The following is a 24,407-nucleotide window of genomic DNA, read 5'->3' on the forward strand; positions in this document are numbered from 1 at the left end:
TCTCCACAGGTACCCGTTCCCCATGGTGTTCAGCAGCTGCAGCAGGAAGGACCTGGAGGCCAGCCTGGAGAAAGGCATGGGGATGTGCCTCTTTAACTTGCCAGAAGTCAAGCAGTCTTTCGGGGGCCAGAAGTGTGGGAATGGATACGTGGAAGAAGGCGAGGAGTGTGACTGCGGGGAACCGGAGGTAAGAGAGCCGTTTCCAGAACATTCGCCTCACGTTCATGGCTGGGCAAAGAAGTGAGAATTTGGAGGAATTGTGTAGCAGAATGAAAGTGCCAGAAATTCAGGATGGAAAAGTCCTACATGGCCATCTTGAACATGCCTCACAGGCCAGGGTGGCCTTCTTGAATTTTAACCATTGCACGGAATAAGTTGTATCTGGTTTAAAGAGATAAAGCATGTTCTCTATTGAAGGACGTGGTATTCTCGGCAAGATGCAGACAAGAACAATGAAAAGGCATTTAGCTTTGAGTTTGACGGGGAAAAAGGCCTTGGAATGCTAGCTTAAAATGGCTAATAAGCACCATTTCTTTCTCTTTGTAAGGCAGGCAGGCAGAGGGGAATTTGAATAAGCATCGTTCGTTTTTAACCCAGCTTCTTCCCAGTTGAAATTCCGCTGTTGCTGCCCCAGCCTCTTCTGTATGCACGACCTGCGGCTCACAGCTCTGCCTCTCTGCTCGTTAGCTTTCAGAAGCAATGAGTGAAAGCAGGGACCATTTTTATCCAGAAAAGGCTTATTTAACCCTGTTTCCTAGCCAATGTCAGGAAATTTTCTGTAGGGTCCAAGATATGGTTAATCAACATAAAAATTATAACAGCCACTTTTTTAAATCTCTGAATAATCTTGAGAAGGATAGAAAAAGACAGGACACAGGGAGACTTTCTGGTGGAACAAGGGGCCCCTGGAAGCTTGGAGGAGGCTGTGTTTAGAATAAATCAAAGCAAGTAGTTTGTGTGGCAGGCACTCTCCATGTGGGATTCCCTCCCCGAGAACTTAGGCAAGCTGCAATGGGAGACAGGTTCAAGGCGGGTTTAGCTAAATTCACAGACAGGCTTAATGCGGGCTTAGGATGAGCGTGTCTGGGAGGGCTGCTCTGAAAGGGGGATTCTGGGGTGGAAGGAAAATTGTGCCGAGACTCTGGGACATCCCTCAAACTCAGGTTCATCAGACAAACAACTGGCTACAGAATCTGCATTGTGTCCCAATCTCCAAGTCGCTGAGGTTTCCCATACCAGCAGGAAGGATCTTGGTCTCGGTCTGACCATTTCTGCAGAAATGTTGGGCGTGAATACGTACTGGGGGATAGGAGTTGTAGAGGTGGTTTTATCGAATGTTTTTGTGCCTTTCCCAAACTCAGGATCCATCAGTGATAGTGGTGCCGGCCATAGCAGTGTTTAATTTTGCTCACAATGTGCAGGGAGTGGATGCTGTGCAGGAGAAGGTCCTAATTATGACGTTACAGAAACTCTTTAAGACGAGTGGAGGAACACTTGAAACTGTCATGGGATGGGGTATGCAGAAGGGAAATTCCTTGATGACTTTGTTAATTACTTCAAGAAATCAATTAGTTTACCCATATTTCTCAGGAGAGGCCATGTTGACTCAAAATAGTTTGTCTTTTATTTGAACTCCTTGTAATTGTTAATTAATCTAAATAAATTTGACAGCTCTTCATGGAGCCATGAACTCTCAGGTTTGGAATGACTCTATTAGCAGTCTTTTATTTTATATACCAGCACCACCCCACCAGCGTCACTGCCACCCTCACCCTCACTGTTAACATTACGACTGTTACCATCTCCACCTCCATCACCATCACCACTACCCCCCCCACCCTTATCACCACTACCATCATCTCCACTGCTACCACCACCATCACCATCAGCACCACCATCATTATCATCATCATAACCACCACTACCGTGCCTGCATCACCGTCACCACCATCGTCATCACCCCCACAACCATCATACCATCCCCACCATCCCCACCACCAATGTTACCACTGCCACCATCATGTCAGCAAATGCTTGAGTGCCTGAAATGTGCCAGCCACTGATGTTGTAATTCTCTCTTTTATCTGCATCCTGGAGTCATTCAGCTTCGGCAAGGTGCATACTCTCTCTCCAGCCGGCACACTGCATTGCAGGGATGTTTTGATTAAATGTAACTCCTTCCTTAGGTAGAGCCAAATTCTACTTGCATATAATTCTCAACTTTATACTTCTGTGGTTTGGTTCCTTATTTCACAGGATAAGTTCTTGATATTTGAAGGGAACTCTCATTCTCCTCATCCAAAGTTCTTTCTTCCAATAAATCTTTTGAAGTTACAGGCAAGCCTTTTACCTCACTTTTTTTTGTTTTTCATGTTTTGCTTTTCAAGTTTCAAGCTGAAACTGTGTCTAGCAGTGTGACAGCCCGTTTCCAGTTTCTAAACTGCTTTGACCAAAACCTTTAGTCAGATCTGTCACCCTGGGCTCTTTTTCCCCTACCTAGTGTTCAGCTCTGGAAATGTTCACCGTGCCTTGGATTCATATTGGCCCGTGCATCCCCGGCCCATATAGGGACTCAGCACGTCACCACATCAGTAAGTGAATGAGGTCAGAACAGCTTCCCCAGCTCACAACCAGAACCAGCTTCTGTTCCCCTGCTCCCAGAAATAATCCCCCTTATTTTCAAGAAGTTGCATGACAGTCTTATCTTAGTTCCTTGTGATTAAGAATCTGTGTCTACGACCTACAACACGAGTATGACAATTAGGGCATTTGCAGGGAATTCTCTAATGGCTTCATTATTCTTTCTTCTTTGGAGACTTAGTGTTCATCGGCTCTGTTGAACTTCTCTATTGAGTACTAAAACAAATATATCAACAGATGAAGAATTTGTCTCTTCTGATAAATACAGTGCTGCAGGAGAAATAGATTCTGGATAGTTAAAAAGGCAAGTGACTGCTGACAGCTTCCCGTACAGGGCATTGGATTTACATCAACCGTAAGGCTATCCTGACAACTCACTCATTCTTCCAGCTAACAGGCTTGGGAAAGCAGCCTTATCTCCATGTTTAAAGTCAATAAGATGCCAGTAGCTTGCAAATATCTTTTAAACTTAGTTATGTTTCTCACATTATCAATCCCCTTTGAAGTCAAAGCCATTCTACTTGGCTGCGTTTCCATTTGAGCTGCTGCTGATATTATTTAGTGATTTGGTGGGGGGTGGGGAGGTAGTTCTTAAAGGATCTTGGGACCCAGTTTTAGGATGGCTGATTTTCCTTAGAAGTTCAAGGAAATCTGTAATTTGGTTAATGGGTTATAAGTAGAGCCACTTAGACCATAGAGAACAGGACGACATTGCTGTACATTTGATGACGCTGATCGGGAATGCAATTGAGGGACTGCTTTTCAAAACACAAAGCAAATTCCTAAACTTTCTAGGATTGTAAGCCCATGAGTTAAAAACTCTTACTGTCATGAAAGTTACAGCTATGACTTCTGGCTGGCAGTTTTATCTTATTGTATATATTATACACTCCGGATGTTTATAAAGTCCTTGAACAAATGTAAAATTTAATCACTTTGGCTATATGTATAATAGGAGAAAATGGTAAGCACCAAATGAGAGCACAATTCACAGAGTTTTACACAGGATGCAGCTCAGATATCTGGGTTAGCCATAAATCTTCCAGATTATTGACAACATTTTATTAATTACATGTATGATACTAATGACAAATTCATTCACAAAAGATGGTTTTCAGGAATAAATTATTATAGAATTAAGCTAGGACATGATTGGCTTCAGGCTAGCCAATAGTGTATAAATTCTTCAGCACATATGATATATTGGATAAAATAAAAGGACTTTGATAAATTAATTAGTACTAAAGACTCTATGAACTCGTCCTTCTTCTAACAATTCAATTTCTTCCAAAATATGTAAGCTCCAAGTTACTGCAATGTTCTAAAGTATAAGGACTTCATAAATATACTAGATAAATGTGTATAGGCCTTTTGTTGAGAGCTAAGCAAAAGGCGTCAATCTCTTATTTCTTTTTGTTGGGAAAAATAGGGTACTTGAAAGCACAGGATAATAAAGGAGTGAACTTCCTTTCTCACCTTTGTTTCAGAGAGGACAGTACCTCTAATATTCCATCTGTCTGTTTAAGTCCCTTGCAAACCAGTAGGCACGGCCCGTAGACTTCCTTCTGGGCTCTTGGTCATTCCAGGAGGCCTAGTCAGGTCAGACAGCCCACGTGTGCTGAGTAAGGGTCTCACCTACAGCATTTGGTTGAATTTCAGGGAAATGTGGTTCAAACACAATTAACTTGACATCATCACCTGCCAGCACTCTAGATCAAAAGGGCCAGTCTTTGAAGGGTAAAGTTAGTACGCTGCTATGTATATTTTTAAATAAGTAAGTTCAAAATACCCCAGTGATCCTGATCCAATTCATTGCAGTAAGACTTGCAGTCCTTGGAGACCCCCTTACGGAGCCCCAACATCCTGCTGACTTGAATGAACATGCTAGCCAGCCCGCCTGGCCAGGTCCCTCACCCCTTCCTGAAAGGCTTCATGAAAGGCACTCGAGTGCTGCTGACTTTTCCCAGGGCTTCGCAGACCCAGTCAGTTCATAAACACTTAACAGAAGCTTTGCTTTCTTACAGATGAAGATAATCCTCGGTCAGGCTGGTTTTCAGCTCAAGAGCCAGGCCTTCTGGTTCTTTCTTCCCTTTGGCAGTCACTTAAGGTGCAACGTTTGCCTCCAGTGAGCAGTTGCACCATATGACCCTGTCAAACAAATTCCCCTCTCCAGGAATGTACGAATCTCTGCTGCAATGCCACCACCTGTACCCTGAAGCCGGACGCTGTGTGCGCACATGGGCTGTGCTGTAAAGACTGCCAGGTGAGTTCACCTGGTCCCAAGGCCACCCACGGGCTCAAGAGGGTCAACACCAACGCGGGGCAAGCAATATGTCAGGATGATTTCCCAACACTCACTGCTGTGGAAACTGTAACTCCTTATCACGAAAGCTGGTATTATCCACCATCTGTTTTTATTATCTTCCAATCTTCATGTGAAATGCATATTTTAACTGCTAAGTCATCTGTGATAATTTATTTATGGAGTGAAAAGTAATCAGACCAAAAAACTCAAGCTGGATGTTAAATGTCCCAGTTGTGCTGTTGGATGTGCAGTCCTGTTACCATAACAAGAAGGCTTCAAGGGCAGGTCCCCACTCCCATCACTCAGCTTCACGCTGGGTCCCTTGGCTTGATCCTAAGACCATCTGCCTCCTGGGCTGAGAAGCCATACAGGTTGCTCCAGGGGTTTGTGTAAACATCTTGACCTTGATGTCCTCCTAACAGGAGGTGCTGGCCCACCCACCCCAGCCAAGAGTGGCCGTTTTATGCTTTTGCCATTTCTGCTGCCTCGACTGCATTTGTTTTGGCAATTCTATTGTTTGCCTCCTTATTCAGAGCTGAGATCTGACGGAGTGGAAGCCTGAGCTTTTGATTCCAGGGTTGCAAGGGTAGAGTTTTATTTCTTTTTAAGTAAGCGATTGATCTTGGCATTCTGCTAGCAGGAACTCCCTCTTAGCTGCCCCACGAGAGCATGGTGATTTAGAAGTGCATTACATGTCACATTCAGCCTCACAATATTCTTCATCCCCTTCCTACTCGTGACTAACTTATGGGGAACGTTAAAAGAAGCTGGCCCCATGTGGGTACCCAGCAGCGGGAGGTGGAAGGTGCCTGGAGTGAGGCTGGGTGGGGGGTGGTCACTGGCTGTGTAGCTTCAGACAAGCCACTCCGAACCTTAAACTTCTTCAGCTGCAAAAAGATGAGGCATTGGTCGGATGGTTCCTAACATCCTTTACTGCTCGCTTGCTTTGCTTCTCTCTCTCTCCCTATGAACTCCTACAGACAGGTTTCCACTTCTATGATTTGATGACAAAGTAAAATTGCTGTTGTGATTGTGGCTTTGGTATTATTTTTGTCAACTTGCCCACAAATGCTAGAGCTGTAAGTGCACACATCATCTCAAAACCCACGATGGTGTTGGCGACCAAAGATCTTAAGAACCAATGAGCCCAGCAGCAATGTACCTGCCTCCTTTTCTGAGGTGACAGGTGCCAGCAACCAGCTTATCTGCTCATCAAAAAACCCTAATGTTGCATGAAATTAAAAAGAGGCTGCTCTTGGTTGCCCCCGCATAGCGGAAAGGGGAACCCCAAGCGAGACTTTGTTTATTTAGTGAGCTCTGTCTGCTGTAAGAGGGCTTCCTCTGCAATCCTCGCCCCTCTACGTGAGGCCCTCTGAGGATGGCCTTGCTCCGGTCCACCCGAGGAGTGCTGCCGGGAACCTGCTTCCCCCCCTCCCTCGGCACACATGCTATAAACGCCCTCTCCTTTCAGCTGAAGCCTGCAGGAACAGCATGCAGGGACTCCAGCAACTCCTGCGACCTTCCGGAGTTCTGCACAGGGGCCAGCCCCCACTGCCCAGCCAACGTGTACCTGCATGACGGGCACCCGTGTCAGGGGGTGGACGGCTACTGCTACAACGGCATCTGTCAGACCCACGAGCAGCAATGTGTCACGCTCTGGGGACCAGGTAGGTGGCTGCCGCCAGCGAGGTGCAGAGCAGTGGGGCTGGGCACTCCCTCTCCGTCAGCATCACTCCTGGATGGTGCTTTCTGAACAGCTGCCTTCTGTTCAGCCGGGTGACTGGCTCCCTGGTAGGGCTGGGGCCGTGCCCACTGGGACTGCAGGAATGGGCGCTGCCCGGAGCTCACGCTGCCCGGAGCTCACGCTGAGGAGTTCAGTGTGGTCCAGCGAGAGATGTGTGAGCGCTGCCTGTGTGCCCCATGGGGTGACAGGGATGAATCAGCCATGACCCCTGCCTTCAGTTTAACAGGTAGTTAGGCAGACAGATGGACAGAATTTCCCACTGCCACTCTGACAGTGTAAGGACTTCTTCGTGCTCAAACGAGGAGCCCAACCAAGAGCTGAGGCTGCTGGAGGGGAAGTCCCTGCAGCTGGCAGGGCCCCTGCAGCGGGAAGGCCCCGAGCAGCCTTGATGCATGAGTCCTCTGTGACCGGGAAGGACAAGGAGAGGTGACTCCTGATACAGGGAGCAGTGAGCCAGCATTCGGACAGGAAAGCACAGGAAAGGGACAACCAGCTGAGAGGCCTGGCCACCAGAGCTGGGAGGAGGAGCGTGGAGTCAGTGTTTGAGGGCCGTGAGTGCCATTTTGGTTGCGAAGGCAAAGTGACGGACTCGTGTGTTCCAGAGAAAGTGCCTGGATGTGAGTGAGGGTGGCCAGGAAGCGGCTGCCCGTGCCCCGCTTCCTGTGTGGGATGCTGGGCTGGCTGCTTGGTGTGTTTTGTCCCTTCTAACCCTCCAACGACCGCTGAGGTAGGGACAATGACTACAGTTTTACAAAAGGCAAAGGTCAAACTCGGAGGCTGGAAGTCAGTTTCCCAAGGTCGTGAGGCTGGGATTTGAACCCAGGCCCTTGCGAGCCAAGGCGCATGCGTAACCCCCACGCTATGCAGTCACCCGAAGAGCCAGGTCTTGAACCAAAGTTCCACAGACGCTCTAAAATTAAACAGATGCTCAGACGCGAAAGGGGGAGGAACCGGGCGCATGTTGTGTCTCTCCTCTGTTGCCCGGTCTTCTGGGGCCAGAGGTCCAGGGCCCCGGAGGGCAGCCCAGAGCCCTGTGGGCTCATCACCCCAGGATCTGCTGCCTGTCCCCAACTCCTCGGGTTCCCACAGTGAGCCCTGCGGAGAGTACTTCCCAAGGGCACGGCCCCAGCCCGCCTTGTCATTCTCCTCCCTCCTCCTGCCGGCTGCAGGGCTGACCTCAGTTCTGGCCGGAGACCCCAGCTGTGGGAAGGCCACTATAGTCAGCCAGGCAGAGAGCCAGGCAAGCCCAGGCATGTCTCTAGGGGGAAGGGAGGTTCCATATGTTCCTTTGTCAGACTTTGTGGTGAGGTTTTGGTTTTGGGAGAGATGAGGGAAGTAAACTAAAGCAAAAAATGATGACTAAACATCAAAGCTTGGGTTTGCAATGTCATGTGAAAGCAACGACCCAAACCTGGCAAACAAGGACAGATGTTTCTAGGGGCCGTGTCCTGTCGTGGAGCCCACTACTCCTGCCCACCAAAGATGCCCCTCTGCACATGGAACTTTCCGAGGGAAAAGGAAGAGCAGCCTGGCTGCAGCAATAAGGGGCTAAGGCAGCCTCCATTTTCCTCACCCTCTGAGGACGTCTTCCAGCGCTCCTCAGACTTCCTTGATGCACCTGAGCTGGCAGAAGGAAGAGGCCTGTGGTGCCTGGGGCCCTTGTGCTTCATCTGACCAGCCCTGAGCCTTAACCTCCTTGCCTGCTGGGGCTGGAGGGCCCCCAGGCAAGGGTGGGGTCTTGTGGTCTCAAGGTGAATGGCTTGCAATGACAAGCACAAAGTGGGCACTCACTATGCGTGTGTCAAATGGCCGGATGCACTCTGACTGGTTTAATGACCTCAGACGCCTTTCAGCCAAGTGAGGTCACTTTGGGACAGTGGCTACTGCTACAGACCAAATCTTCATGGCCTGAGGCATCCCTAGTGGCCATCCGTCCCCAGCCTTTCTCCGGGCTCTGTAATCTCCCCTCCTTGAGTTACAAGACGGCACAAGGCTCCCTCCCAAGGAACATTCCGCGGCCAGAGCACACAGAGCGCCTGGAGCTTTGCGAGTGAAATGTGCTCCTCGGTGCCCTGCTGTGTTAGAACGTCTGGCCCCGTTTCCAAAGTGAGGTCAGATGGAGCTCCACGGCTCTCTCTGAGCCACCGCCACTGTGTGACTCAGCTGGCTGCGTGCCTTTGGTTCATGGTGACCAAGACTGGTATTTATTATCTCATCGCGTTAGTCCTTCTCAAGCTGCCTGACCAGAGAGAAGGCCAGACAGGCAGACAGACTGACGACCTGACTCATGGACTGAGCTTTTCAAAAGCAAGAGCAATAGGACGTCACCCGCTTTGAACTCTCAACATCCTTGTGTCTGAGGATGGGGCTGAGGCCTGGCTGCCGGGGTCCTGCCCCGTCTCCTGAGGTGGGGCTGCTTCCCTGGGGGTCCCACTTGCCTCTCCTCTCCACACCCTCACCCTGGGGGCTGAGGAGGCCTTTGTCTGGGCAGTGGTGGGTTTGTGGAAGGCGTCCTTGCACATCTGCTAGACATCTCTGGCATCAGGGATGCTCAGAGTTCCTGGAAACGACAAGCATGGGAACCAGGTTTCGGGAGCCACCTCAGGCTTGTGACTTCCTGGGGTTCAGTTTGCCTTGGCCAACCCCTTCTTAGTACTTCAAATCACCACACAAAGTTCCTCAGGCAAGCAGAGAACACGTGGTTCAGGACCCGCTCTGACCCTCTGTACCTGGGGGCTTCTTAGAAGAGTCTTTACCCCCTTTGCAAATGCTTTTTCTTCCATATCGGTGTGGCTGCCTTGCTGTCTAGTTCAAGGGTGCTGTATGAGTTTCCTGTGGATGCTGTAACCAATTGCCACACACTTAGTGGCTTAGGGCAATACAAATTTATCGTCTTATAGTTCTGGGGTCACAAGTCCTAAAATCAAGATGTTGGCAGGACAGTGTTCCTTCTAGAGACTCTAGGGAGGGAATCCATTTCCTTCCTTTTCCAGTTTTCAGGGTCTGCCTGCATCTCTTGGCTCATGGCCACGTCCTCCATGTTCAAGGCCAGCAGCATAGCATCTTCAAATCTCTGCCTCTGTCCAACCTCTCCTTCTTTAGTCACATTTCCTTCTCTGGCTCTGACGCTCCTCCCTCCCTCTTATAAGGACCCTTGTGATTATACTGGACCAGATCATCCAGGATAACCTCCTCATCTCAAGTTCCTTAACTTCGTCACATCTTCAAAGTCCCTTTTGCCATGTATGGTGACATATTCACATTAGGATTAGAACATGGGCCTCTTTGGGGGCCATTCTTCTGCCTCCCACAGGCATTGAACAGACCACTTACTAGCAGGGTGACCTGTAGCAGATTATTCAATCTCGGTGAACCTCATCTGTAAAAAGGGGATAGGAATATGCCTACCCCATGGGTATACTGTCCTCTAACATAGTCTATTATCTATTTCATGTAATACATCACATGCACCAACAGGCTAGATGCTCAGTGCCTAGGAAACTGAAACCCTATAAATGTCACTGAGCTCGCAGGAAGCTCACAGACTAGCGAGCAAGATGCTTAAGTCCTGGGGCTGCAGTAAAAGGGCTGTGATATGGTGGGGCATGGAAGAGAGAAGCGACTTAGCCTGCAGGGTGGAGCCAGCCAGGAAGGCATCACGGATGAGGTTACCCTGGAGTAGTCATTTGCCAGGGGTAGGAAAGGAAGGGTATTTCCCACAGACGAAAGGGGTCAAGGTGCACAGGAACAGTGGGGCCGTTCCAGGGAACTGCAGGCAGTTCTGCTAGTCTAGAGCTTGGCCTGTGACCTGGAGGGCAGAGATCCTCTTCTGTCACTCTGTTCTCTCATTTATTAAATATTCATCGGTGTCCTGCTATTGTAAGATGCTGACTCAAGAGCACAGACTCTGCCAGAGTGACATACTTCCCACAGTCCTGTGTGCTCTTGCCGGACCTGGAGTAGAGTCAGGATGTGACTGTCACAATCCCGGGGGCGGAGGTAACTTCCTCGGCCAGGCCCCTGGCCAGCTAGATGCACTGGGCTGAGAGCATTTTACGGCGGTTGGCTTCAATCAGCTTTTCATGACGCAGAGAAGGAAAACTTACTGTCAAGGACGCATTTGCAGTATTTCATGTCCCCACCCATCAGCAAATGCTCTGGGATCTGGACCACGTTTGCTTTGGGGTTACTTTAGGCCTCCTACGAAGCACGGAACTCAGAACTCTAGGAGTCATGAGTTCTTGCTCTGCTGGCCCATGCCATCTGCACCCCGGTGACCTGGCCGAGTTATTGAGTCACCCAGAATCCTCTGGTTACAGTCAGGAAATCAGCTACTCACACTCCAGATCTGGCTACCCAGACACCGACCGGATGAAGCCCTTCCTTCCAGCTAACTATTCCCTTTCGAAATGGACTTTTCTCAATCCAGCATTATATTTCAATAAAATAGTCCTGCTTCCAAATCTTTCTACAAGTGAAATGATGGAAAATTCAAAACATATGCCTTCAACTCCTAACTGGCAAAGCAATACAGTTTGAGAATACCTTTTGGGGTTTTGTTCATTTGTTTTCCTAATTATTATTGTTGATGATGATCTTTGTTGGCTAGGAGTTTAAATTTTTTTCTCACTGGTTTTTCTCCCACAAATCTTGTCTCTCAAGACTTTATATGTTGGTGTCAAACACATAAACGTTATCTGCCGTTCAAACTGTGGCCTGTATTTAGCTCTTTGTCCAGTTTAGTCTTAATAGTCACAAAGATTTTCGGTCACTGTGACATGACCTTTATTCCTCCTGAAATACAGCTGGATATTTTTCTCCAGGCAGAAAATTTACTTTTGCCAATGTTGTTTATCCAAACCACTAGCATGGTTACTGAAAGCGTCACTTGGAAATTAATCTTAGAGATAACTCCATGTCTAAGCCACAAACTATCTGCATCAGGGAAGTCCTGAAACATGTTCATTTTATCTATTTTACCACTCACCAGAAAATTGTGTCACTTGATTTATGCAGTGTCAGCTGGCCAGACAATTTTTATGGGCTGGTAAATATTCAGTGTTTATCTGCAAGGCTGGGTTAAATGGGTTTGCTTTATTATGATACACCTGGGGCAGTACATTTACTAATCATCTACGACTCCAGTGGCTACAGATGGGAGGAAAAGACATTTTTGCCAACAGTCATGTTGTTTAGGGGTGAGGAAAGTCTCTCTTTTGTCTCATTGTATGAGAAGGAAATGATAGAACTTTTTCATTTGGGCTTCATTTTCCGATGAATGCAAAGGTCAGTTTGGAGAAGAGAGACCAGGGAGACATACGGGAGAACATGACAGCCTTCAGTTGTTTATAAAAATACTGTTGTCTGCGGATGTCGGTGACCGGGGTCAGGGAGATTAGTGGCAAGGAGGGAGGAGCTGATCTGACGGAATTGGAGAAGTGTATTTGCATGACGGAGTCATTTTAAGAAAAAGGTTAGATCAAGTAAATTGCGGGCTTAACTGGAGATGTCATCATCTCTCTTTCGAAAGACATAATGACATTGGGAACTTCCAAACCACAATTATAAATATAAGTTATATCGCTCTGAAGATAGACCTGGTAATTAAAATCCATCACTGCCTGGATAATTATAAGATACAGTATGATGTTGAATTCCCTCCGAAAGGCTAAATTTTCTCTTTTGATAATGGCAAAACATCTAAGTGTTCCGTTATTAAGAATTCAAAGGGTGTGAATTGATGTAATATCACAGCGATAAGAAAACCATTGTTATTTTTTCCAAGAGACAGACATGAAGTCTCTTGTCTTCATAGAAACATGAAGACAGACATTTTTAAGTGCAGCAACTTTAACCCAAATCTGTGCCATTCTAACATCTGACGAATGGATAGAAGTCATTTACACTTTTTAAATTATTGACCATTCTGTCTCTAAGATGAATGCCAGATGGCCATTAACACACAAAAGCCGCGTGGACACTTTGCTGGACCCGCCTGCATTGTGCTACCCGGCATGGGCAGGCTCTGGACAGCCAGGCTGCTCAGGGGGTTGTCTCTGGGGTTTGTTCTCCTAGTCTGTTTCCTTTAACGATGTTTTCTTTTAATGCAAGAGCTGTATCTGCTCCCAAGGTCAGCACTAAACCCGCTTTCTGGTTTCTCTGCTTATAAGTTTTCTTATTTTGCCCAAACGTTGAGGGAATGACAGTTTCTCTCTCCAGGAAGTAAAATGTCTGTCTTTTCATGACCTTGTATCTTCTTTCCTCATAGGACAGCACAGTAATACTTGATTTGATGTAAATGAATAAGTGAAAATCCAGAGTCACAGAAAAGATGAACCAGGAGACAGTGTTCATTTACCCGAGATGCTTTGTTCTGCACAAATCACAATTGACGTCCTCTGGGGAGGCCAGTTGAGATGTGATGTACTTTCCCCAACTGCTTTCCCAGTGGCTTGTCACTCATTCATTCTTGGAACACGCCTGCTCTGCACAGGCCTGAGGCACCATCCCTGTCCGCAGGGGTTTTTACAGTGCGGCAGGAGCCTTGGGACATCACAGGAGGCAAAAGCAAGTGTGGTAAATACAAGGAGGGGACACCCTACAAGATGAATGAGAGAAGGACCCCAGCCTCGGGGGAAGATGTGATGGAGGAGGCCCTGAAGACACAGTCAGTGATGTTGAGCAACATGGCAGCTCAGGACCCTCGTCCACAGCTTCCAGCAGTCAGGTTCCAAGGAAGATGATGATTTACTTGCCTTTGGTCATATGCCAGCATTGACACAGTCTTAGGCATGGAGCATTCTGATTGTCCCGACCTGAATCTCATGCTTGTCCCTTTGGCATTGGGCAGGAAAGTTAGCCCCACCTGAACCTTATAAAATGGATTTCCCATAAGAAAAGCATTTTGTTCCTAGAAAAAGGGATATGGGAAAGGTGTTACACCAAGTAAACAATTGAACAGCCCCATGCCTCCTACCTTACAATTCATTTTCACAAACCCCTAAAGTTGCTCCAAACCATCAGAGGAAAGCTCTGCCACTGCACAGATTCTCCCAGAAAGAGAGATTACTCCCTAGGAGGGGCGTGGCCAGCATGCAGCTGGTAGTACCAGAAGACGTGGTGCTGAGCAGTGCCCCGCCTCCAGCTGGGAGCTTGCTGGCCCCACAAATGGACCTGGAACCTGGCATGGCACCGTCCTACAGCCTGAAATTGGAGGTTGGGCAGCAGCAGGCCGTGTTGTGAACTGGATCAAGTGTCGACTGCTTATATACTTCCACAATCAGTTTCACTCATTTTAAACCCCTTGGCCTTTAAATGTCCATGTTTCTCATGCAAGATTTCTCATCCCAACGTGGAGACTCCAGGGTAGGAAACGCTAGCCAACCGGATGAGAACAGGCATTGTAAACAGGGTTCTACCCCATCCTCCGCCCACCTTCTGCCAAATTAAAACAGCAGCTGTTTCAAAGCATTGATGAAAGTTGATCAAAGTTGCTGAAAGTTGTCAGTCCCTAAGTGCTTGTGGATGAAGAATGCAAAAGATCTTATCCGTCAATGTTGGCCATGAATTACTTATCAGAGTATACTTTCCTTTAATTCTCCAGATGAAGGAATGAAGAAAGTGTGTGACAAGGGATTGGTATGCGTTCTGATCTTTGATTTCACAGAGAGAGATCTATCCATCCTACCCCCCAAGTTTATGCAGCTGATGAAATCATGACCTATTTCTCTTCTAAATGTGAGTTCTCTTTGCCACGTTGTAGTGAGCTGTGTCTTTGCCATGTGCCGTTGATGATGACATGTCCTGCCATACATCAACGGTAAAGTGTGACATGGCATCTCCTGTTCCCTCGAGTTTAGGGTGAGAGCTAAAATGAATAAAACTCTTGGAAACAGACATTTTTGGTTTCCTGGGAGAGACAGAATGTTAACATTTAGAACTCTGCATTGTTCAAGCCACTGGGCAAATGAATACCAGAGTGGAGTAAATTTTCCTGATCAAACCCCACCTAGCTTTGTTTCTTTATGGACTGACTTCTCCCCTCAGAAGTTCTCAAGTTATTATATTCAGAATTTTTCATTTCTTTTCCTGATCAATAGAGATTCAACAAAAAGGCATGAAAATGTTTACTGCCTCTCTCCATCACCCTCCTCTTGGAGAGAGACCCCACTGGGTGCGCTCAGACTCAAGGGCCTGTCACTCAATTTGGTTGACACCTGAGAATAAGCATGGAGTGGCGAGTATCACAGCCTGTCAAGTTATTCTCTGGAAAAGGATTTGTTGGAGATGGAGTCAAGCCCAAAATCACACGGATCGCAGGAGCCTATTGGTGCTTCTGGAGAGAAAGGAATGGCAGAGACAGAAGTCTGTTGCCAGTTAGGTTTCTTCTAAGAGGGTGGCAGCACAGGATTGCAGCTGGATAGAAAGATCGTGGACTTTGGCTTTAGATCCATGAGTCAGGCCTGACTTTACTACTTATTCACATCGTGATCAGCAAGTTGCTAAAACACTTAGCCTTAGTGTTTAAGTGTGAGAAATGGGATATGTAGACCCTACAAGGTGGTTATAAGGATCAAAGATGATACTGCATGCTGTAACCAGCACAATGCCTAAGAGTAGGGTGCCCAATAAATGGCATGTTGGTGATCTCAAATGTGCCAGTTCATTTAAAGTGTGTGTTGGTTTGCTTAAGGGCAAGGAATTACAGGGAAGAGGACCTTTGTTCCCAAGGCTCAATGGAATAAAGAGGAGTCAAACCCCAGTGTCTTTACTCAAGGTCTCCTGCTGCCTCTTTCAAAACGGCACTCGGTGCCTCTGCAGTGAGATGAGGTTCTGGAGGCCCAGCCAGAGCAGGCTGGAAGGGTGCCCAGAGTAAATGCAGGACTCAGGGCAGTGGGGAGCCTTACTCCTGGAATGAGTAAGAAGGAGAGGGGTGCAGGGAAGTTGAAATCTTTGAGCTATGACTATAGTTTTTATTTAATATGCAAAGTATGTACAAAACCTCCCAGGGTTTCAGATAAGGAGAATGTCTGTCTTCTTCATTTCCTGAGGTGGGTTCAGGAATTACTTATTCAAGAGTCTTCATGGTTTTCTATGATGTGCTAAGCACTGGGGACAATCATCTCTTAAGGAGACAGGTATATAGTCCCTATTGACATGATCGTGAGCTATGACAAATATGGTAAGTGTAAGGTCAGGTAACAGGAGCTCTCTTCTCCCCTACATGTCCTCCCATCCTTAATATCCAGGAGCCAAGCCATCGCCTTCCCCATGATCAATGGCAGTCCTCATTATAATTCAGTTTACTGACAGCCTGCCATGTGTCAGGGACTCACTGAGCATCCCAGCACCTTTGAGTCAGATGACGTCCTTGTCCTCATTTTACAGATGAAGGAACAGAGTCTCCGGAGCTTACACAACCTGACCAGGGTCTCATGATATGTAGGGTTGACACCAGATCAGCCCTCATTGTTCTGAGTCACAAGTCCTTCTTCTTCCAACACAGTCACCAATTATAGAGATCAGATGGAAGGAGGCCTTCCAAAAGGAATTGAGACTTGATAAACATTTTTTGTTGTTTTTCTTAGATCCTGTACGTGCCCAAATATAAAACACAGTCTCCCCCCAAAAACTATCCATCAGAAAGAACAACTTGTTGCTGATCTCTGAATCTCTCAGCTGCGTCTTTGGAACATCATAGTCCAATCGAGGGGGCACGTTGAACCTCACGAACCTCTATCAATGCTGTTTTAGGAGGCTAATTGAGGTCAACTGACAACATTGGGTTTTAAAAAAAGACAAGGATGTTCATCGTATGTTTAGTTATTCATGCCTGCTCTTGACTTCATGACTTGACACATGACTTCACGCCTGCATTTGTTTTATTCTGGTGAAAGAGCTTTCAGAAGTTCATTTTGACAAGCACCAAGATGGGTGGTTAGGTTGCGGAGATCAGGAATAGACACCCGCTGAGCAAATTTAAAACAGTAAAGTCAGAAGACTTACTGTTGGGCAAGTGGATTCATGTGCCTAAAAAAATCTTTGTGTCACTAAAGATGTCCAGTGACAGCATCCCAACAGAATAAAAAGGTCAGCATCAAAAGAAGCTAGAAATGCAGGGGATGTGCTGTAGAAAACAGACTTTTTTTAACCACTTTATTGAGATATGATTGACATACGAAAAGCTGTACGTATTTAATGTGTACAACCTGATGAGTTTGGAGATAAATATACACTTGTGAAACCATCACCACAATCTATGCCATAAACATATCCCTCCACTCCAAAAGAGTCCTCTCACCCTCATTTATTATTATTTGTATGTGTGTGTGTGTGATAAGAACACTTAACATAAGACCTACCCTCTTAGCAAAATTTTCAGTATACAACACTGTGGGCTCTATGCTGTACAGTAGGTCTCTAGGACTTATTCATCTCAGATAACTGAACTTTATACCCTTTGACTATCATCTCCCCATTTCTCCCAGCCCCCAACCCCTGGAAACCACCATTCTGCTCTCTACTTCTATGAGTTTGACTTTTTTAGATTCCACATATAAGTGAGATCATGCAGGACTTATCTTTCTGTGTCTGACTTATTTCACTCAGCATAATGTCCTGCATGTTCATCCATGTTGTTGCAAATGGCAGGATTTCCTTCTTTTTCGAGGCTGAATAATTTTCAATTGTATGTATATACTACATCTTTATTCATTCATCTATCAGTGGACACTTAGGTTGCTTCCATGTTTTGGCTGTTGTGAATAATGCTGCAATGAACACGGGAGTGCAGATATCTCTTTGAGATCCCGATTTCAATTCATTTGGATATATACCCAGAAGTGGGACTGCTGATCATACGGTAGTTCTATTTTTGACTTTTTGAGGAACTTCCATACTGTTTTCTGCAATGACCGTATTAGTTTACATTCCCACCAACAATGTACAAGGGTTCTGTTTTCTTCACATCCTTGTCAACACTTGCTATCTTCTGTTTATTTAGTAATAGCCATTCTGACAGGTGTGAGGTGATATCACATGGTAGTTTTGATTTGCATTTCCCTGATGATTAGTAACCTTGAGCACCTTTTAATGTACCTGTTGGCCATTTGTATGTCTTCTTTGGAGAAATGTCTATCAGTTCCTTTCCCCATTTTTTTAATCTGGTTATTTGGGGGCTTTTTGCTATTGAGTTATAGGAGTTCCCCATATATTTTGGGTTTAAACCCTTTGTCAGATATATTGTTTGCAAATATTTTCTCCCATTCTCTGAGTTGCCTTTCATTTTGTTGATGATTTCTCCTTTGCTGTGCAGAAGCTTTTTAGCTTGATGTAGTCCCACTTGTCTATTTTTGCTTTTGTTGCCTTGCTTTTGGTGTCATCTCCAGAAATCATTGCCAAGACCCATATGAAGGAACTTTTCACCTATGTTTTCTTCTAGGAGTTTCATGGTTTCAGGTCTTATATTTAAATCTTTTATCTATTTTAAGTTAATTTTGTGTGTGGTATAAGATAAGGGTCCAATTTCATTCTTTTGCGTGTAGATATCTGGTTTTCCCAGCACTGTTTATTGAAGTAACTATCCTTTTCTCCTTATGTATTCTCGGCACCTTTGTTGAAGATCAGTTGACCAAAGAGAAGTGTAAAGAATCTGCGTAATATTGTTTTATGATATAGGCGAGTTTTATAAAAAAGCAATATTTCTTAATTAAAATGTGACTTTGCAGGGGCAGCCTGGTGGCATAGTGGTTAAGTTCACACACACTGCTTTGGCAGCCTGGGGTTCGCGGGTTTGGATCCCAGGTGCAGACCTACACGCTGCTCATCAAGCCTTGCTGTGGCGGCATCCCACATACAAAATAGAGGAAGATTGGCACATATGTTAGCTCAGGGACAATCTTCCTCAAGCAAAAAGAGGAAGATTGGCAACAGATGTTAGCTCAGGGCTATTCTTCCTCACCAAAAAAAAAAAAAGTGACTTTCCAATATTTCTCATCATTAAGTTAATTGACAACATATTATAAGATTCTCAACAATGTCATCCATGTTGCTAAAAATTCACATATTGAAGTTGGCCATCAATCTTTCTGTGGGATTTTCTTATTAGGAAAATGGCAGCTCTCCTTAAATGTGGGGTAGCCTTCTACTTGGATGCGCACAGTACTTCAGAGTTATCAGGAAACCCTTGTATTGTTTTATAACCTCTAGTGACGTTACAAGTCATTGCATTGTACCTACACCTGGCTTTCTAAGCCATGCTGCCCCGTTGGCATTTGGGGCATTAAAGTCCCAAGCACAGCCTGACCCAGAAGGTCCGTACGTTCTAGGTTTGGATTCCTAAGCAGCGATCCAGCATTTGTTTTCTCTTCCAAGATGCTTTCATACTTGTTTAAACACTGTTCATGTTCCTTTACTTGATTTCCTGTCGTAATTTTAGCCCCTTTATTTGGTATTGATATATCAGGCTTCCCTTTGTTTTCCCAATACATTGCCAGTGTTTTAGATCCCTGTGGAAGCCAGCCTCTTTCTCTGCTTTCCTTTCTCTCTCTTTCTCCCTTCTGTGCACCCCAGTCCAACCCTCGTCTGATCCTGCCTCTGAGCTGTCTGCGAGCTCACATGTCTAAAACTGCTCAGAAATCTCGCTTTACAGCTCCCTATAAGGAAAACAAATCTATCAGTTAACACATTTGAATTGCAGCACAGTATATATATTTTTTAAGTGGCCACATTTCCAAGGAGAGAAATTACTTGAAAATACTAAGAGTGACAGAATCTATGTAGCATCAAATCGCGTCATGGTCAATGGAAGGGTGGTATCAACTCTGCCTGCCCAGTTCCAGGAGCTTAGCATCCACTAGAAACCACTGGTATTCCCTTTTCCTGGTCTTCTGAGAGGGGAAAGAGGGAAGAAGGGTGCATTTTGTGAGCTCTCCTGTGAGCCGCAGTGGCACTGCGCCCATATCCACCTGAATCTGGGATCCCTCGGGCGGCATGGTGGCAGATGTCATGGCTCTTGCCCTGTTCCCCATGGTGCACCCCAGGGTGCAATGAGAGCCCACTCATCTGCCTGTCTCCCCACTCAGCAGTGGGGGACCAGTGCGGACCAGGTCCTGTTCTGGTCTCTGTCTCCAAGGCCTATGCAGGCTTGGCACATGTGAGGCCTCGATGAACATTGGGGCACTGGAGAGAACAAGGGGGACTTCACCCTCAGGTGGTCCTGCCCTTGATGGCTCTGTGACTTCAAGTAACATATTTCACCTTCCAAGTCCTAGTTTTCTTGTCCATCAGTTGGGATAATGAGACCTCTCTCGAAAGATTCGTTATCCTACGTTAAATACTGTTTGTATTCTTTGCTTGATTTCTTGTCTTAATTTTAATCCTTTATTTGATACTCATGTGTCAGGCGTCCTCTTTGTTTTGCCATTCCATTTACAGTGGTGAATGCAGGACTACCACATTACCTGGTAAGACTCAGCTTGTGGCCCCTCCTCCAAGTGGTTTCCCTGACCGGTCTGCCTAAAACAACAGCCCCTGGATCACTTACTCTGCAGCTTCCTGCATCACACTCCCCACCTCTGAGCTTCAGAGGAACATTTTCCATTTCTCCTTGAAATTTGCAAGCAAGCAGGACTTTTGTCCAAATTGGCCACCACTATACCCCCAGAGCCTGGCAGATAGTAAGCGCTGGATAGATGTGTGTGTGATTGAAGTCTGCAACATGATGCAAGGATGGAAGGAGGCATGGATGGATGGATGGATGGGTGGGTGGATGGGAGGGAGGGAGGGGAGAAGAGACAGAAAAATAAAGCCAGACAGGCAAGCAGTAAGTACAGGGTCTGGGCAAGTACACAACCATCAAATTGTTGGTATTCTAGATGCCAGTTTCTCCAAACCATTTGATCAATTGGACCCACGCACTGTGAGCAAAGTACCATCAAACAGGATTAATTTAAGTACAAAGTGCAGGCTCGATACCAAGACTCACCCTCCCCATGCCTCCCCCCTGCAGTAGGTAGATGAAAAAGAAGAAGAGGGCAGAATGTGGAAGAAATGGGTCTATAACAGGCAGAAGCTGAGTATGTAAGTGATGTAATCACACTGTGCGCAAGGATGTGAATCTGGGGTACAGTAAAGGAATGTGATGCTGAAGAGCCAGAGACCTCATCTCGCTGGAGAATTGTGCCCAGTTTGGGGTAATGCCCTTAAAAAGGAGTTTGGGAAACCTCTTTTAAATGGTTTAAAAAAACAGAGAATAGGAAAATGAAAGTTCCAGGACTGGTGTGGCTTAGTGCAAAGGCCAATGGCTGAACCCATTACTGATCTCAACTGTTGCAAGGGTTTTGCTTGGTTTGATTTGTCTGGTTTAGTTATTTTTTGTTTTCTTTAATAAGATGCTGACCATGTCTGCTTGTAGCTGATGAAGAGGAATCAGGTACAGGTTGAAGAAAGATGGACATTTTTAGTAATAAGAACATCTTCTGTTTGCTGGGAGGTGGGGAGCCTTGCCTTCATTGGATTGGTATCTTTAATAAGTCAACAGTCACCTTGGGAGGCACATGGAGCCTCTCCAGGGTTGGGAGCAGAGAAATGCAAGGGGCAGAGCTGGGTCCTGGGAAGCTGGCATCCTGGCGGTTGGAAGGAATATGAGAGGAGGCACCCAGCCAGGCACCCAGTGTGGGAGAGAAGGCAGGCCAAGGTCACACCACAGACGCAGTTTATTCTGAAGAATGTGGAACACTTTCCTGAATTTCTCTTGTAATCTTCAACAGATAGCACTATTCATAGGATTCGAGAGCCCTCCAAAGCTTTGGTAACACAAACCCCAATTATATGTTCTTTCTTTCCCTGGCCGGAAGATAGGCTAAAAATGGCCATTTCCTGAGCTCTCTGGCTCCCACGTCCTCTCTACTGGGCGCTGTCGTGCTGTATAAAATGACGATCAGGTTTCATGCCTCCATGGCCTCTGAGAATCGTCGCTGCCTTGCAAACACAGACATTAACTTGAAGCCAGTGCTTGCTCTTAGAGGGAGCTTTATGGGACTGAAGATGTTGTATAAGATCTCAGCTTTGTTCGTTGGTTCTCTCTTGCCCTCTCTCTCGCTCCCTCTCTTTCTTTCATTACTTCCCTGCATTAGTCATCATTACTCTTTGGAGCCTGCTTTAGCTTGCATTTCTCTCCGGAATTGTGTGGGATGTTGTTAAAGAGAGCAAGCTTCCCCCTTTCCCTGCAGCCAGCCAGCCACCTCCTCTCTGTGCTGGATCAGGTCTGGCCCCACAGCCAGGCCTCATCTCCTGAGAGGCTGCACATGCCACGGGCCTGGACAGCAGCCCTGAAAAAGAGTGAGCTATGAAATGCGTGCTTTGCTGCATGTGAGCTGAGCCGAGAGAGGATGCTAGCTGTTGACACTCTGAGCTTCTGCTGGCCAGCTCTATCATGAGTCAGCCGAGATTTCTCTGGACACAGAACACATTTCCTCTTAACCTGAAAGCGCAGTACTGTTCAAAGAAAAATACTAAAACGCTCGCGGGAGGTGACGGTACTGCTTTGCTTCTGTTTCAGGTGCTAAACCTGCCCCTGGGATCTGCTTTGAGAGAGTCAACTCGGCAGGTGACCCTTATGGCAACTGTGGCAAAGACTCCAAGAGTTCCTTTGCCAAATGTGAGACGAGGTATGGAATCTGCATCCTGACCACACCATGGCTTTGAACTTCCCACGTCGCTTAGGGCCTGTTTCAAACTTTCCCTCTTTGGGGACTGTCTGTTCTTGCCATTCCAGAGATGCCAAATGTGGAAAAATCCAGTGTCAAGGAGGTGCCAGCCGGCCAGTCATTGGTACCAATGCAGTTTCCATAGAAACGAATATCCCACTGCAGGAAGGAGGCCGGATTCTGTGCCGTGGGACCCACGTGTACTTGGGCGATGACATGCCGGACCCAGGGCTTGTGCTTGCCGGCACAAAATGTGCAGATGGAAAAGTAAGACCCAAATGCTCACTTGCATCGTTAATGTAAGTCTGGAAGGGGGCCCACTGAGAAACGTGCTGTCCAGAACTGAGTTACGAGGTTTGTTTGTTTTCCTAAAGCCACTTCTCAGAACTTTGTCTCTGGAATCCAATTCTTTGCACCTAGAAGAAAATGTTAATAAATCCTAGGTTCTGGTCTGACCACTGAGATGCAGATTTGGGAAAATCAAGCTTGTTTTCTCGGCCCTTTAGTGTTAATAAGTCATTTCTACACTCTGGGTGTCATGAGGGTTTCCAGCCAGGAAATTACTTTGGAAAGAAACGCAGTAGCATATGATATTGTTTTTGGAAATGTGGCCCTGGTTTCTGGCACAGTGGGGGCTTGTTCCCACCTGGATAGAATGGGAAGTCAGATGTATTTTCAGAGAACCCCGTAGAGAGAATAGCAGAGGGGCAAGAGATAGGATAAGCTGAAGGCCAAAAGGGAGTTCTTTTAGAGACCAGGGGGTAAGGTAGACTGAGATGTTTTGGGTTTAGAAATAAAGAAATTGAGATTTTTATATTCTTGACATTGATTTTTATCACCAGACTTGCTCATCAGATGGATAATAGCAATTTAATAAAATGTTTTAGGAAAAAAAGGTGAATCAACTCTCACATGCTTCTTTTAGGACCCCGTTTTCAAAACGGTTATGAAATCACTCACACAGAGGTTGCAGAGTAGAAAGGAAAGAGAGAGACTCAGCTCCTCTAGCAGAGTCCCCAGGGCAGGAATTCCCTCCACGCACCCCCTTTCCTCCACACACCCTGAGCCACAGATGCTTTACCCTTAAGGAAATAGGATGATCTGTGGAACGTGTTATACATTCTAGGTGTCTCCTCAACCACACACGTTAGCTTATATTCAGGCCTTGACATTAGAATGACACCCATTTTTCTAAACTGTAGTCTGAACAGCCAGGGCCAGGTGCATCTGAACACTGAAATTCCAAGGACTCAATTTATCAATGATTTTTTCCCTATGTGCAAGATTAAATGTGCTTTGATCTCCATTTCTGCAGAACACTCACTCGTTGAAAGCCGTCTTTAGCCTTGCCCATGGATTGGGAGGGGGCAGCACCTCCACGCTGTGATTCTGACTAGGGTCCTACTGTGTTAATTGCAATCCTGGACAATTTCTTTTATCAGCTGGAATGGGACAGTGCCCTTGGCCAAGATTCCCTCCGGCCCTCAGAGCTGCCTGGGCAGCACTTTTGTCAAAGGGCGTCCATCTTGCCTTACGCAAGCTGTCGGGGTTGGATGGCGAACTTCCCATAAGAAGGTTCTACTTGATTAAACATGCTTCTGCAATCTAAAAATTAGACTTTTCTTCCTTTGACTCCACTAATTTGTAATATCTTATGGGAGATAAAGGGCCAGATCCCTTGAGTCTGGAGTATATTATGCACCTTTGAAATGAGACTAAGCTCTTTCAACCAGCCCAGTATCATTTAACAAATTACTGCCCCTACATAGGATTGATAAATACAAGGGAACCATCGTTTTCCTCTGCTGAGCATTTTTGTTGATGGTTTGTGTCATCAACGATAGTACTTGTCAGTCAGTATTTTGGAAAATTTCCCATATTTCCATACCTGCCTTAAAAGACTCTTGGACTGTGGATTCTTAGTCTGTACAGGCCCCAGGTTAAGGACTCATCCATTTCACCCTCTCTTATGTCTTTTAATGGAGGGTAAAAATGCTCCAATGCATAAAGT

General features: G+C 46.2%; 1 protein-coding gene across 2 annotated transcripts in view; it reads left to right on the plus strand.

Annotated features, from left to right (window-relative positions):
- The window catches only part of ADAM12 (ADAM metallopeptidase domain 12), a 335,115-nt gene that overhangs the window by 276,329 nt on the left and 34,379 nt on the right, over positions 1-24,407 (plus strand). For both annotated transcript variants that reach the window (XM_023637167.2, XM_070275598.1), the window contains 5 exons: positions 10-187; positions 4,814-4,903; positions 6,417-6,612; positions 22,249-22,357; positions 22,465-22,663. In XM_023637167.2, the coding sequence (XP_023492935.2) occupies positions 10-187; positions 4,814-4,903; positions 6,417-6,612; positions 22,249-22,357; positions 22,465-22,663 (772 nt within the window). The remainder of the gene's footprint in view (positions 1-9; positions 188-4,813; positions 4,904-6,416; positions 6,613-22,248; positions 22,358-22,464; positions 22,664-24,407) is intronic.

The sequence above is a fragment of the Equus caballus genome, chromosome 1 (genome assembly GCF_041296265.1).
Source record: "Equus caballus isolate H_3958 breed thoroughbred chromosome 1, TB-T2T, whole genome shotgun sequence".
Taxonomy (NCBI): Eukaryota; Metazoa; Chordata; class Mammalia; order Perissodactyla; family Equidae; genus Equus; species Equus caballus.